At 38.0% G+C, this 14,498-nt stretch overlaps 1 protein-coding gene across 2 annotated transcripts in view; it reads right to left on the minus strand.

Annotated features, from left to right (window-relative positions):
* Positions 1-224: 224 nt before the first annotated feature.
* Positions 225-14,498, minus strand: part of LOC116289948 (eukaryotic translation initiation factor 4 gamma 3) — a 46,325-nt gene continuing 32,051 nt past the window's right edge. For both annotated transcript variants that reach the window (XM_089030009.1, XM_089030007.1), the window contains exons 14-30: positions 13,724-13,783; positions 12,962-13,117; positions 12,035-12,142; positions 11,239-11,367; positions 9,478-9,727; positions 9,277-9,380; positions 8,151-8,287; positions 7,712-7,759; positions 6,971-7,085; positions 5,872-6,060; positions 5,087-5,259; positions 4,080-4,287; positions 3,486-3,584; positions 2,530-2,670; positions 2,245-2,320; positions 1,828-1,962; positions 225-952 (exon numbers count right to left, since the gene is read on the minus strand). In XM_089030009.1, coding sequence (XP_088886135.1) covers positions 768-952; positions 1,828-1,962; positions 2,245-2,320; positions 2,530-2,670; positions 3,486-3,584; positions 4,080-4,287; positions 5,087-5,259; positions 5,872-6,060; positions 6,971-7,085; positions 7,712-7,759; positions 8,151-8,287; positions 9,277-9,380; positions 9,478-9,727; positions 11,239-11,367; positions 12,035-12,142; positions 12,962-13,117; positions 13,724-13,783 — 2,313 coding nt within the window. In that variant the 3' untranslated portion in view covers positions 225-767. The remainder of the gene's footprint in view (positions 953-1,827; positions 1,963-2,244; positions 2,321-2,529; positions 2,671-3,485; positions 3,585-4,079; positions 4,288-5,086; positions 5,260-5,871; positions 6,061-6,970; positions 7,086-7,711; positions 7,760-8,150; positions 8,288-9,276; positions 9,381-9,477; positions 9,728-11,238; positions 11,368-12,034; positions 12,143-12,961; positions 13,118-13,723; positions 13,784-14,498) is intronic.

Consider the following 14,498-nt stretch of genomic DNA (forward strand, 5'->3'; position numbering starts at 1 on the left):
AGAAATTTGGGATAAAATCGCATGCGCAGTGGAATCGATTCTTAAACTATGAAAAGGCTTATCAAAGAACTCCTAAATATTCGCTCTAAAGCTACCTTAATTTCCTTTCCATTTGTCTTCAACGGACTGAACAATGAGACATTTTCTGGCACTATAGATAACAGATTTATGAGATTTATCATCTCAAGAGCAACGAAGTATTTACACAAAACAGTAACAACATCTTTGTCTTTGTAGAATCTTTAATTTCAATCGATTGGCCCCTTCATTTACATGTACGTTTTATTTTAACTAGAAGGGGACACATTTTTAGGGAATCTTCCTAACCATCTAAAGGTGCAGATTCATATTACTATATCATTGCGATCTCTGGGATCTGTTAAATCACTGCACTTTAACAACTTTTTGCAATATCAGCTCACAAGTTCGTACGCAAAATACTACCATCAATATCTTATTCACATGACGAGACATTTGATTCGCAGGAAATTCTGTAAGCTCTTCTAATTCATGTTCATTTTTTCATTCACATTATTTCTTTAATTCTCTGTGAATGTTGCATTGTGTCCTCTTGGGAACAAAGTCTTGTGAACTCCGATATTCGAAGTCTTCTAATATCAAAGCTTGGCATGAGGCACTTTTTTTCCTGGACAATGATTAGGGCAACATCTTTTTTCCAGTTACTCGACTCAAAGCCAAGCTATTGTGAATTGATTTGGATTTTGCTGGGAGGAAAAGCACGTATGTCATGCATTTATTCATCCCATTCAACTTTCCCCTGGTTTTTCTTCTTCGGCAGATCTCAACCATTCGAAAAAATGTACCGTCGAAGACTTTGCTGTGCCCTTGCCTTGGCTTTCGCTTGGACTGTCGTCCTTCTCCCAGTCAAAAAACGCATCTTCTGAGATTATTTCCTCATCGTAGAGTGCGTTGAAGAATGACTTGAGAAATCCTTTTAGACAGAGATGAGAAAAATATGTTAGACAAAAGGGGGAAATTGGGCACCAAAAATGACAACCTTTAACTTAAAATAGTAATTTCCTTTTTTCTTTCTCTCTCTCTCTCTCTCTCTTTCTTTCTTTCTTTCTTTCTTTCTTTCTTCCTTCCTTCCTTCCTTCCTTCCTTCCTTCCTTCCTTCCTTCCTTCCTTCCTTCCTTTTGCGAGGTCGGGGCGGGGTAGATTACAACAGAGAAGTCAAGGATCGCGACCATGCATTTTTACGAACAGGGGTCGTAAAATTTGCTTTTGAAAATATTACTGCGTTCAAGGACTTAACTCTAACCATGTTGATATGGGCTGACAAACCTTATAGAATATCCTTTCTTTTTTTTCCAATCCACACATAAATAGCTTGGTACCCTACGCCGAATAGAAATGGGTCCCTAGTAGGATGGAATGGACTTTATCCACCTGACCTAGGCAGAATATTTTCCCTTTTCAGACCACGTGTCACTCTTGAGAATACAATTCATATTTGTTTTGAGTTGCATTGCATTCATGGATGGATAGATGGAACAGACCTCTTTACCTTGGGCCTAACGTTTTCCCATTTAAGACCACACGTCATTTTCTGGAGAATAAGATTCTTTGTTTAAGTTGCATCACGTGTCTTCTCGTGCACAACCATTAAACAAAGAAATGATACTCTAAGGAATGAAATGTGGTCTGTAATGGAAAAAAAGTGGAATGGAGCAATTTCGTTACAGCGGAAATAAAATTGCGAATACCCTTAATGGATTGATTTCTAGCGGGACTTTAAAAAAATAGAATATGCATCTTCAGCTGGTTTGCGGTACGAAACTCGAGGACGATAGTGTTTTCTCTTACCCGGTGGATGATCAAGGCTTACTGATAATGCCTGTAAAGAGAATAGAGCTTGTAGCTCCAACGACCTGTTATTGTCAATGTACTTCTGTAAAAGAGGACTTCTTTGTTTAAAGATTATATCACAGGAATCGTCATCTACAGAAAATAAAAGGGACGACTGTTAGATATCTCAAAATATTATGTACCACTTCTTCTATAACCAAAGGATCGCAGAACAACCCCCCAAATAGGGCGTGCTATAAAAAATTGAAATTATGGTAGAAAAATATATACAAGAATAAATAAAACTTTTGTGGGTATTTGCAAAAGGAGAGAAGGCTATATCGCCCCGTATCCCCCTTTCCACAGAGGAAGACCCATTAAACGTGTCCTTGCGCGCTTAGCTTTCACAACTGGTTGACTATCACGTTACGTTACCTTTTTTGCAGCCTTCGCAAACGACAGTCACGAGGGTACGAATAAACTTTGGATCCTTAGGGTCACTCACATTGTCCTGTGTTAAGAGATTCAAAGTCAACCAACAGAATTAACTTTAAGTAATCTAGACTGCTCCGCAACTGCCATTACATTTAGTCCCAGATCCCCACGGCACGTGAGGGTCTGGGGCCGGAACTAATAACGACTGCAGAGTAGACTATGAGTAATCTAACCAAAGCGAATTGATCACAGCAGTGAAATACAAGGCAAGTCTCGAGTACTTACGTCGATCCATTTGAAGACGTCTTCATTATTGCATTTTTCAACCAAAATTAAATTCCGAAGTTCTTCTTGGACCTTGGATGCGTGTGGCTTTGAGCTTTGTGAGCTTGTGCTATTGCAGTCACTAGCTAATGATTCTAATTTCTAAAAGAAAAAATACGGGAAATGTTGTATTGAGTATTGTCAGCCATGTTGGTGTATCACACAAAAGAAACATTCTGCACGGTTTTCTGCATAAGAATAAAGTTCAATTTCAGGGTACACCAACATGACTGCTGTTTGGGTTTCTTTCTATTCTCTTGGGAACAAGGTTCTTTATTTAAGTCGAATCCATGTTGTTGTGTTAGTGCTAACGGTAAGAATGAAATGACACTCAAGGGAATGATACATGTTCTAAAACAATCAGGCTGAAAAGTGTCTACAGACCCCTTGCATGTGAGCAGCTCAATTTGGAGGACAAAAACGAAAGAAATTTAATTTTCTGAGAATTGGAAACCTATTGTTATGTCCTCCAAATAGGCCTCTTTGTTTCGTATGCCAATTGCCCATTTCAGATCATGACATTCCCTTGAGAATTGTTTTTTTTAAAGACGAACATGCTAAAATATTCACACATGAAAGAATCAACTCCCAAGACCGGCATCACATGGTCTGAAATGTGCACAACAAACAACGAAGCTAAAGAAGTCTGTAGAGGCTTTGCACCATCACGTGATGGCAGCCATGACAGGAGGCAGGAACAATTGAATCTGGTCTAATCTGATTTACATAAGAAAGAAATCAGTTTCTCAGTGGGAAAAGACTCTATTGTTGTGCCTCCTGTCATGGCTGCCATCATGTGATGATGCAAAGCCTCCATTGATCTGCATTCCGAAGTACTGCAAGGGTCTATAGGCAATGGTTAAGGGATGTATTCACCTGATCAACACCAAGCAATAAAACAGGTTCTATCAACTTACATTACTCTTAAGGAACTGCAACTCCTCTTCTTTAGAAGGAAAGAAGTTGCTGAAGGAAAGTCCAGATTGGGACCATAGCTGGTCGATTTCTGCAGGATCCTGAAACAAACAATGATAATAATGATTTGCTGGAAACCAGTAAAAGGGATTTTTAAAAGCAGGACTCTGCTTAATATGACACATTTTTGCTAAATCAGTCTAAATTTAATAGACCTTTTCAGCTTGACCGTGTTTTCCCATTTCAGACCACGTGTCATTCTCTTAATATAGTACATCAATTCTTTTGGTATTGCTATATGCACTCAATTGAATCGTTGTCGGGTTCAGAAACATAGAACATAGAAGCTGAGACCGAAATGGCACACATGGGAAGTACGTTAATTAGATACATGCTGTGTCCGGCGACCCGTGGCATCATCCACTGTTTTTAATACGCGTTTGCCATTCTAAACCGACTGCATGAATGACGCAAATGAATAAATTATAATATAATTATGTCATTTCTCATGTGCCATCTCAGTCTCAGCTTTATGTTCTACGTTTCTGAACCCGACAATGATTCTTCAATTGAGATTATATCAGATGATAGCTTACCGTTCTACTGCGAGCAGATATTAAAACTTCTGCCATCAATTTAGCAGCTTTTTCTTTGTCTCTGACATGTTTTTCTATTGACTTGTTCAGACTGGTCAAGGATAATACATTATCTATAATGGTAGTTCCTGTAATTTCTCCAAGATATTTCCAGATGTGAGGAATGTCAATTTCCATGTCCTCAGCAAATTCTAGTACTTCTTCTAACCTATAAATAGATGGAGAAGAGTGGACATTAAAATCCCGGGACTAAAAAATAACAGCTGGACATCGTACAATGTCTGCCTGGAATTAGAACTTTTCCAGTCAGATATTGCTTTGCTGGTCATTTTGACCAGTAACGTTGAGCCAGAAATGAGATATGACCATATAAAACAAATTTGGCTGGTCTGACTGCATGTTATTTTAAGCCCTAAAATCCCAATCACCATTTTTTACCCCTGTGACACATGATTGGTCTTGAGGTGTGCAAACATTGAATAATGTTCCAATAGGCACTTGAGATCTTATTAATCCTCATCATCTTTTGAGCCTATTGTAGTTCAACTCCCAAAAGATTTCTCCATGTCTTGATTGGTGTGATCTTTAGGGTCTTGAGTTCAATTCCTGGACTCCGCATCACAGTTCGTAGAGCTTGTTAGGTCTGTCCCTTGAATTAGTGATTTTTCTCTGGGTTATCTGCTTTTTTCCCCTCCTCAAAATCTAATAGGCTAAAGTTCAATTCAATCTATGAGTTAGCTATGTCCAGGGCTTGAATTGAGAGTTAGCCGAGCCATGACTTTGATTGGCCCAGAGATTGCTTCAGGGATTGATCTGCGAGTTAGCCATGCCCTGACTTAGATCAGCCCAGAGGTTGTTTCAGGGATTGATCTGTGAGTTAGCCATGCCCTGACTTAGATCAGCCTAGAGGTTGTTTCAGGGATTGATCTGTGAGTTAGCCATGCCCTGACTTTGAACAGATTAGAGGTTGTTTCACGGTATCAATAAAATGTGAAGGCTTTACTTACCCTTTAATATAGCTTTCTTCTGTAATAATTTTATTCTTGAGTAACGCATGCATCAGCTTGGCTGTAAGTACTCTTTCTGATGAATGTTTCTCCATAGAATGATTCAAAGCAATGTACACAAGCTTGTAGAGCATGTCAGGAGTGTTAATGTCTTTAACGCAATTTATTGCTTCCTGCAATTAATTATAATAATATTAATAATGATAATAATAATAATAATGAATAGGTGCGACAATACCACCATTAGACTAAGGTCAAAAGTGGAACTTCACAAGAGCAGAAACGAATAACATCAAAGAAGACCCCCTAGTTATTCACTGTTTAAACTGCCCTATTTCACTATGACGTCACTGCTTTTTTTTATGTGGGGGATAGAATCGCCTAATCCAATAGAAAATTCAACAAAATTTGGATTGATACGGGTTTTAGAACAATTTTCGGTGAATTTGCGTTGATTTGACCCCATCCAACGACCATGATCCTTTGCATCTAAACGATAGATTGTTTTGATATAGCGTCATAGTGAAATATGGCAATTAGCCTTTTCATAGTTTAAGAATTGATTCCACTGCGCATGCGATTTTATCCCGAATTTCTCACCTTCTTTTGTTTAATTAAGAACAAAAGAAGGTTTATACAAAAGAAGGTGAGAAATTCAGGATAAAATCGCATGCGCAGTGGAATCGATCCTTAAACTATGAAAAGGCTTATTAGGTTGACTTATATGAAGCTTACGTTTAACCTGAGCCTTAGTGTATGAAATCCTTTGCACAGGAATGACTAACCTCTAGGTCTTTGATGTTATGGTACTCATCAATAAGACCAGTTGCTTTAGCCTCTACTTCCTCTGCTGTTAGTTCTTTACTTGTAGGAGGTGATGGCGCAGCAGGTGGACGTGTTTCTTGCTCTACCTCTATCTCCTCTTCTTCCTCTTCTGGTTCAGCAGTTTGTTGTTCATCTGGTTTGGCTGGTTGCTGCATCAATAAGATATTTATTGAACATATTTTCAGAGGGGGTGGCTTTTCAAGTGTCAAGTAAACAAATACATTCCCTGCTAGCAGAGTCTCTCTTCTCTTTCTCTCCCTTCTTTCTGGCGGGGAGGAAGGAGACTCTGGCCATGCAGAGCGTTTCCTTTGATGCACTGCCGTCCACGATTGTGGACGAACAAAACCAGTTTTAAAACATATATACACCGAACGCATAATTTATTACTACTATACACAGTTTTAAAACCGGTTTTTAACCGATTACATGTAGTGCGCATGAGCAAATGTAACACACCGTGGCGCCAAACATTGTTTGACGAGAGCGGCTGTCAAAATCATGAGAGCGTTGCCAAGTTACCCCACACATGCGCGACAGAAATAACGACCTACATTGGCAGAGTCAATTTTTCTCTCTCAACCAAAACAAAAGGAAAATAGGCTCTGCTAGCAGGGTCACAAAAACAGTAATGATACTGCCATTTCAAGAAACTAATAACATGAATATTCATAACTGAAAAAAAACCTTAAGAGGACAACCGGGTCATTGAGACATTGCAAAATACCTAGTTAAAATTACAGCCAGGACACCCCCAAGGTAATTAGAACCACAGGGATTGAAATAGGAATTTTCATTAGCCTGACATGGTAAAAGAGCATGGTAAAAGGAGGCCATTCCAGTAAATTTTGCATGCCATTTTATCATTCATTTGGCAGCACATCATTATTTTTGCCTGCCAAACCGGAAATTGGCCTGTCATTTGACCATTGGCAGGCCGCTATTTCAAGCCTTGAACTACTAAATTTGAGCAACCAGCAGTATAAGGCTTCTCTTTTTGCCCCGTTGCCACACCATCCATTTTTACATCATGTTCCAAATTTCAGGCTTCCACTACTGTACCTTTGTTTGTACAATGTTTCTCACAGCTTCCATTGCCTTTTCACGTTCAGTTGTTGGGCGTCTTCCAGTTGATCCTTGGCTACGAGGCTCTTGGCGGCCAGCACCAGTGCCTTGTCTAAAAATAGCATTGTTCAATTATGAGAATATGTGGACCACATAGCACTTATGAAATACATGAAGATATAGAAATATAGATAAGTTATAGTGCTTGGAAATGAGGTTATTCCGGGTGAAAGCCCTTGGAATTAAATTAATTTCTGACCTCGCTGGGAATCGAACCCATGACCTTCAGAATTGTACTATCGTGGGTTCGATTCCCAGCGAGGTCGGAAATTAATCGCCCGGAATAACCTCGTTTCCAAGCACTATAACTTATCTATATTTCTATATCTTCATTGTTCAATTATATTTTATCTTGTCATTATTTACAACAATGACAAGAGTAGGAGTTTATCATAATAGACCATATTCTTTGTCTTTACCATCTTATAATTAAGAAATATTAAACAGCTTTCCGTTTTAGATACTCTGATCTAAACAGGTGGGATGCTGATAGAACACAAGAAAAGCATAGGAAATCATAACTCTTAGCAGAGTCCTTTCCTGCTTCCCAAGTGTTCTTTCGGCATCCCAATCAATGTTTAGATCAGAGTATCTGAAACGGAAAACTGTTTTATATCTTCTTTTCAAAATAGCAAATCAAAGAATAATCATAGTAAATGAAACATTGTATTCACAAACCTTGATGCAACAGGACCTCTTCTGCCTTCTCCTCCCAAAGCAGAAAATCTACAAAAATAAAAGCCATTAACATATGAAACAAAATATATTTGATATGCAGTTTGATGTCAGAAATCATCTTTTTGAGAGGTCAAGATCCAAGAGCAAGTTTGAAATGTAAGGATTGTGTACGGCAAATACACTTCCCAGCCCCCTCCCCTGGGGGTACAGACTCAAAACTAAGGACATAATAGCTAAAGCACATCAGTGAATGCACATTCTGCTGGACAGTGACCAGAAAAACAGTTACTGCCTGCAGACTAGATATCCATAAAAGACTTTAAAAAGACTACTTTTTACTGCCTCCCCCCCCCCCCCCCCTCCTACACAAGTCTAACCCCCCTCCCCTCCCCCAGATCCATTTCTTAAAAAATCAGTTTTCTTGCATGCTGGGACATACCGATTCCCTCTTGGTTCCTCAGTTGGTGTACTTGGTCCTGAAGCAGGTCCTGATCCACCACTACTGCCACGTGACCATGCTCCATAGCCACGCCCTCCTGGGCCAAGTGAGATGTTCTCTGTGTCTACATTTGTGCGCTATTAGATAACATATTTAATATTAGTATAATGAAGAAAATCGGCAAGGAAACTAGTCAGAGTTGAGCGTCGTTATGGCTACCCATTGTTACATGATAGAATATCGATATTCCTGCAATAAGGCACTAGTTGTAAACTGGTTTTGAGTGAAACACCATGGAATATCTTATCAGTCACTTGTACTTTCTAGTTTAAAGGGGGACTAGTACAAAAATTGCCTGAAATATAATATAACTGAAACTTTAACTAGAATGATGTAATTATTCTTTAACTTAAGTGGCAAGTAGGATACTCCATGCTGTGTCATGAGAAAGCATTGTATTACTATTTTGTTCCACACCATTAACAATGTAAATTAAAACGAGTCGTTATTTCAATGTTAAGTATCTTTATACTGCATGTATACACTCAATTGAAGAATCGTTGTCGGGTTCAGAAACATAGAACATAAAAGCTGAGACCGAAATGGCACATGGGAAGTACGTTAATTAGATGCATGTTGTGACCGGCGACCCGTGGCATCATCCACTGTTTTTAATACGCGTTTGACATTCTAAACCGACTGCATGGATGGTGCAAATGAATAAATTATAATATGATTATGTCATTTCCCATGTGCCATTTCGGTCTCAGCTCTTATGTTCTATGTTTCTGAACCCGACAACGATTCTTCAATTGAGTGTATCATGCTAACAAGTAAAAATCAATGTGTGAGTTGAGCGTTGTGTGCAGAGGATATCAAATGTAGTGGTAGTGTGAGGGAAACATGCCCCCAAATAGAGCGTTTTCACGTGACGTCACAGCGGCCATTATGGGGTACCAAAACAATACATTTTCTATCCTCCATGAATTGAACTCTATCTTTATGCAAATACTGTGCAGAAAGTTTCTATTGTTTATGGCTGCCTTTTCACGTGAGTGAAAACGCTCTATAGTGCAGAACTGCATGAGACTTGCAGCGATTTATTTTCATTTTATTTTTTACTCACCTTCTTCACATCCTGGAACTTCTTTGGATCCACACTTACATTCCTCTGTCTTCCTGGTACAGTTGTCCATGTTTCTTCATTAACAGATCGGGGACTATCACGACCTACCAAAAGACAAAGCATTGGATTGAGTGATTTCCTATACTAATCTGAATAGTTGAAGAATAAAAAAGGATATTACTCAAAACATTAAAATCCAACCTTTTCCTGGATTGTCCCGTTTGTTAGGCGGCATTTTTGTGTTTTGGATTAATAGCATCACTTTTCTTTCCTCTTCAGCTGCTTCTTTGTGAATTTGATCAATAGTCTTTGGATTGTTGTCATCTCGTCGAGGTACCCAGTTACTGGCTCGCAGCTCAATCACATCCTGTAGCATGAATCGACATCTTGAAGACGTCTTTTTCATTTCGATTATTTTTTTCATTTGTTCAAAGTATTGGTCCATTCTTGGCTGCAAAAAATATAAACAAATTAATAAATTAATAATAATAATAATAATAGTAGTAATAATAATAATAATGGAAACTTTATTCTTTTCTTGAATACAGTTGTAAATTTCTCTTTTATAATAATCATCATCATAATCATCATCATAATCATCATCATAACCATCATCACCATCTGTTTGTACATTTAAGGCATTAGGATACGTTTACGACCACTATGCGCGCAAACTTAAATAACGTGCTGGCTTTATAGTATAACACGAACAAAGTATACATTTTCTGAAAGCTGAGTAAATATAGTTTATGAAGAAATTTTCAAAATACGATTTTTTTTTGTTGTTGTTAACATTATTGTCCTCGAAGCAAAATTTGACCATACCTCAGTGAAAACGTTAACAGACACGTACATTTTAAGCTATGTTTGCGAAAAATGTCTTAACATACTCAGGAGATAATAAGCTCCAAAAGGGTGTCCCAGATTTTTGATATCTGTTTTCTATCTCTCGCTCTTTTTGATCAAAGTTCAGCGATCGCTTTTGGAGTGTTGTTTAGAGTAAAAAGCGTCATAACTTTGGAAAGAAATTAAATTTCAAAATTCGGAGACACCCTTTTTTGGATCATGAGTTACTTTATAAACTCTCCAAATTTTAGAAAAATTGAATGAAATCCAAGGGCCTTTTAGCTTTTTGAAGTTGAGGTTTAAGCGGAAAAAAAGATTCGAGAAAAACGCATTTCTTTGTTTGGAGCCGGAAGCTGCAGGGAGCCACGATGGTGTTGGCCAAAACACCTTGTGCCTTCCATTTTGTCATCACTTGTCAAATTATCTGGTGTTCTGGATGATCGCAATGTAGGATCTTTTTACAATGACAAAGGAGCATGACAGATGTGCATATATTGAGCGACGGTACATTTCCGGTCTTGATAAAGTCATGATTTCGATTTTTCTCAAAATTTTGGCTTTTCCAATCAAAAATTGCAAGAAATTTCACAAACATATGAAAGATAAAAGTTTAAAATTACGAAATTAAAAAGAAAAATTTTTTCCGGGCAATTCGTCATTTTTCGTATCCTAATACCTTAAAACCTTTTTTTTGTGATTATAAATAGTGCTTAGAGGATTGGTTTTCAGATTGGTCATTCATTCATTTGGCGATTCTTAAGTAATTCTTTCACATAGTCGGTCATGTTCATCTGTCAATCAGCCACTCAGTCTGTCAATCAGTCAGTCGTTCAGTCAGTCACTGAGTAATCCAGTCAGTAAGGCAGTCAGTCATTTATCACAGTCAAACATCCAGTCAGTCAACCAGCCAGACAGCCAGACTCTGAAAAATCCAACCCCTCGAACACCAAGCTCATTTGCACAGAATGTTAATTTTCTCTTTTCAGTTCAGTACTAGCTGAAAACTGATTAAAACATTTCTCCAAGATAATAATTCTAAAAAACTCTAAAAACTCTATTATTGAGCTAAATAGTCAGACATTCTGCCAATTCAAGATGACAAATATTTAATAATACCTTAGCCTTTTGATGATCAAGATCCTTCCCAATAGTTGACAGGAGCTTGCAAAGACACTCGTATGATTCTTCATCATTACTTTTGAGCAGCTTAATGATACAGTCATGCATGATACTTTCTGTAAGCATCTAAAAACAAAATGAAATTGTATGTTTAATCAGTTCAATGTAAATATTCCCCTTAATGACATACTCTGTGAGTTAGCAGTGTCCTGACTTAGATCAGCTGAGAGGCCTTTTCAGGGTTTGATCTGTGAGTTAGCCATGCCCTAACTTAGATCAGCCCAGAGGTTGTTTCAGGGTTTGATCTGTGAGTTAGCCATGCCCTGACTTAGATCAGCCCAGAGGTTGTTTCAGGGTTTTATCTGTGAGTTAGCCGTGCCCTGACGTACATCAGCGCAGAGGTTGTTTTAGGGTTTGATCTGTGAGTTAGCCATGCCCTGACTTAGATCAGCCCAGAGGTTTTTTCAGGGTTCAATCTAAGAGTTAGCCATGCCCTGACGTACATCAGCCCAGAGGTTGTTTCAGGGTTCAATCTGTGAGTTAGCAGTGTCCTGACGTAGGTTAGCCCAGAGGTTGTTTCAGGGTTCAATCTGTGAGTTAGCAGTGTCCTGACTTAGGTTAGCCCAGAGGTTGTTTCAGGGTTCAATCTGTGACTTAGCTGTGCCCTGACTTTGATCACCCAGAGGTTGTTTCAGGGTTCAATCTTTGAGTTAGCCATGCCCTGACTTAGATCATCCCAGAGGTTGTTTCAGGACTTAATAAAAGGTTTGTCTTATTTGATTGAACTCCATACCTTGAGTTTAAATAACTCTCCAATAAATCTAATGTTTCCAAGAGTTCTTCTTCTTCCTTTCTGTTCCTCTAGTGCTAATTCATCTTTTTTTAGTTTCAACTCTTCTTCCTGAATTGAAAAAAATGTCCAAGGATTGATATACATGCAAGATATAAAGTAATATCATAATGGTGGAATTCATAAAATTTGAACTGCAAATGTTCTAAGTAGTGCAGAGGGAAATTACAGCATCTATATCCATTTCAATAAATGTTGTCATCGCCAAAGGCGATAGGCAATAGGTGCAAGGCAATAAGAGATGTCATTGCAAAATCCAAAAATAGCTGGAATGACTTGTATTTATGCTTCTTATTCTCGTCAAGGACATGGACCTTAGTGCTGAGCCTGATTTGATGTTCTTTGTATTCAACGAAACCATTTCCATGTCAGAAAGACCTATCACCTATCACCTTTGGCGATGACAACGTTTATTGAAATAGGTGTATGTGTATATCATGGTTCCAACTCACTTAGTAAAACAAAATTCCCATACTTTTTCCTGAACAAATCCCACATTTTACTGACTTTAGCAAACACAAGTTTAGAACCATTTATACTCAAACGTTGTGATTCCAGATTGTCACACTCTTCTGAACTTCCACAAAATACTAAAAAGGTTGTATTTTGAGTTGTATCCATATTCATGTGCTCATATTCTTAAGAAATGATTATAGGAAATAACACAGGGTCTGTCAAGGGGAAACATTTCATTATCACGAATAAGTTCTATTTTTGACAATTTTGCAGGAAAAAATTGTTGTAGTGAGACGCAATGCCCTCTTCAATTTTATCTTGAAATGCCACAAAACGAAATGATAAGTTCCCTAAGGAAGCATCAAAATCACAGCTGAAACCATAGTAACAGAGAATTAGGAAATAGATACTTACTGATAACCCTTCCTTTAAAAGCTCCTCCATTTTTTTGTGAATATCCATTTCGTCAGATTTTTCTTTCTCAAATTCTTTCTGACATTTGTTCAACAGGATTTTACGGAATGTTATAGTTGTGTCTTTGCCATCCTTGGTTTCTACTTTTACATTGGTCTGAAACATTAAAACAATAAATAACAGTTATCAAACTCATTAATAATTCATGAGGAAAACACAACAGAAATCACGAAAGTGAAGAGTTCTGTAAATCAGATACAGAATTGTGTTCATTTGCATAAACTTTAACTTGGATTTTCTTGGGCAGATTCAATTTAATTTTGGAAATGTTAGTGAAACACAAAGGAACTAACCTAGATGTTTGATAAGCAATCTACAGTATTTGTGTCCGTGTCGTATCCGATATACAAACTCTCGGCTACGCCTCAAGCTCGTATATCGGATAAAACACGGCCACTCATACTGTATATATTACTTATAAATCATTATAAATAACTGCTCTAAATCTCACGTACTGATTGGTTGGGAGGGTATGCTTTATGAGTGCACACAGCAAACGTGCACACTTTCAGTCTTGTCATTCATGTAATTTGCACTTTAAGAAATAAAAAACTTGTTGTGCTGTGTGGAGTCATAAAGCACTTGGGGATTGACAGAACTCTCGGGAAGTGTCAAGAAGCACTCTGCTACGCGCCGTGCCTCTCCTAACACTTCTCTCAAAATGGGAGCATTGTAGGTATTTATAAATAGAAATATACTCACAGGCACAAGACATCTACACATGTTAGCGTATGCTACGCTAAAACTGGGTTCACTTATAGCCTGTGAAAGACAAGAAATTTTATCATCCACACATTTTCATATACTTTTTAACTAGTTTATGCATTTAATTATTTTATCACCATTATCATCACCATCATCCTTATCAATACTATTAGCATCTTTACCGTTAGATTCATCTCGAATGATGAAAGCAAGAATCCAAAAATAAAGTCACTAATGACCTCTAAGTGTTCACGCTTGAGGTGGTTTGACTGTAACACCATCATCATCATCAGCTCCACCATTTTCTTCATTAGCATCAGCATCATGCTTATCATCATCAGCACCATCTCCAACTCCAACATCACCATCTTCATCATCATCATCACCAATGTCACCATCTTCATCATCATCATCATCTCCAACATCACCAATGTCACCATCATCATCATCATCTCCAACATCACCATCATCATCATCATCCTCTCCAACATCACCATCATCATCATCACCATATCCAACGTCACCATCATTTTCATAATCATCATCAAAATGTCCAACGTCACCATAACCATCATCATCATCATAATCATCTGCAACATCACCAATGTCACCATCATCATCATCATCTCCAACATCACCATCATCATCTTCATCATCATCGCCATATCCAACGTCACCATCATCACCATCTCCAATGTCACCATCATCATCACCATCTCCAATGTCACCATCACCATCTTCATCATCATAATCATCATCATCATCAATAAGA

Source organism: Actinia tenebrosa, unplaced genomic scaffold, assembly GCF_029948245.1.
Source record: "Actinia tenebrosa isolate PJP-AT-01 unplaced genomic scaffold, QUT_ActTen_1.0 PGA_scaffold14__42_contigs__length_11649687, whole genome shotgun sequence".
Lineage (NCBI taxonomy): Eukaryota > Metazoa > Cnidaria > Anthozoa > Actiniaria > Actiniidae > Actinia > Actinia tenebrosa.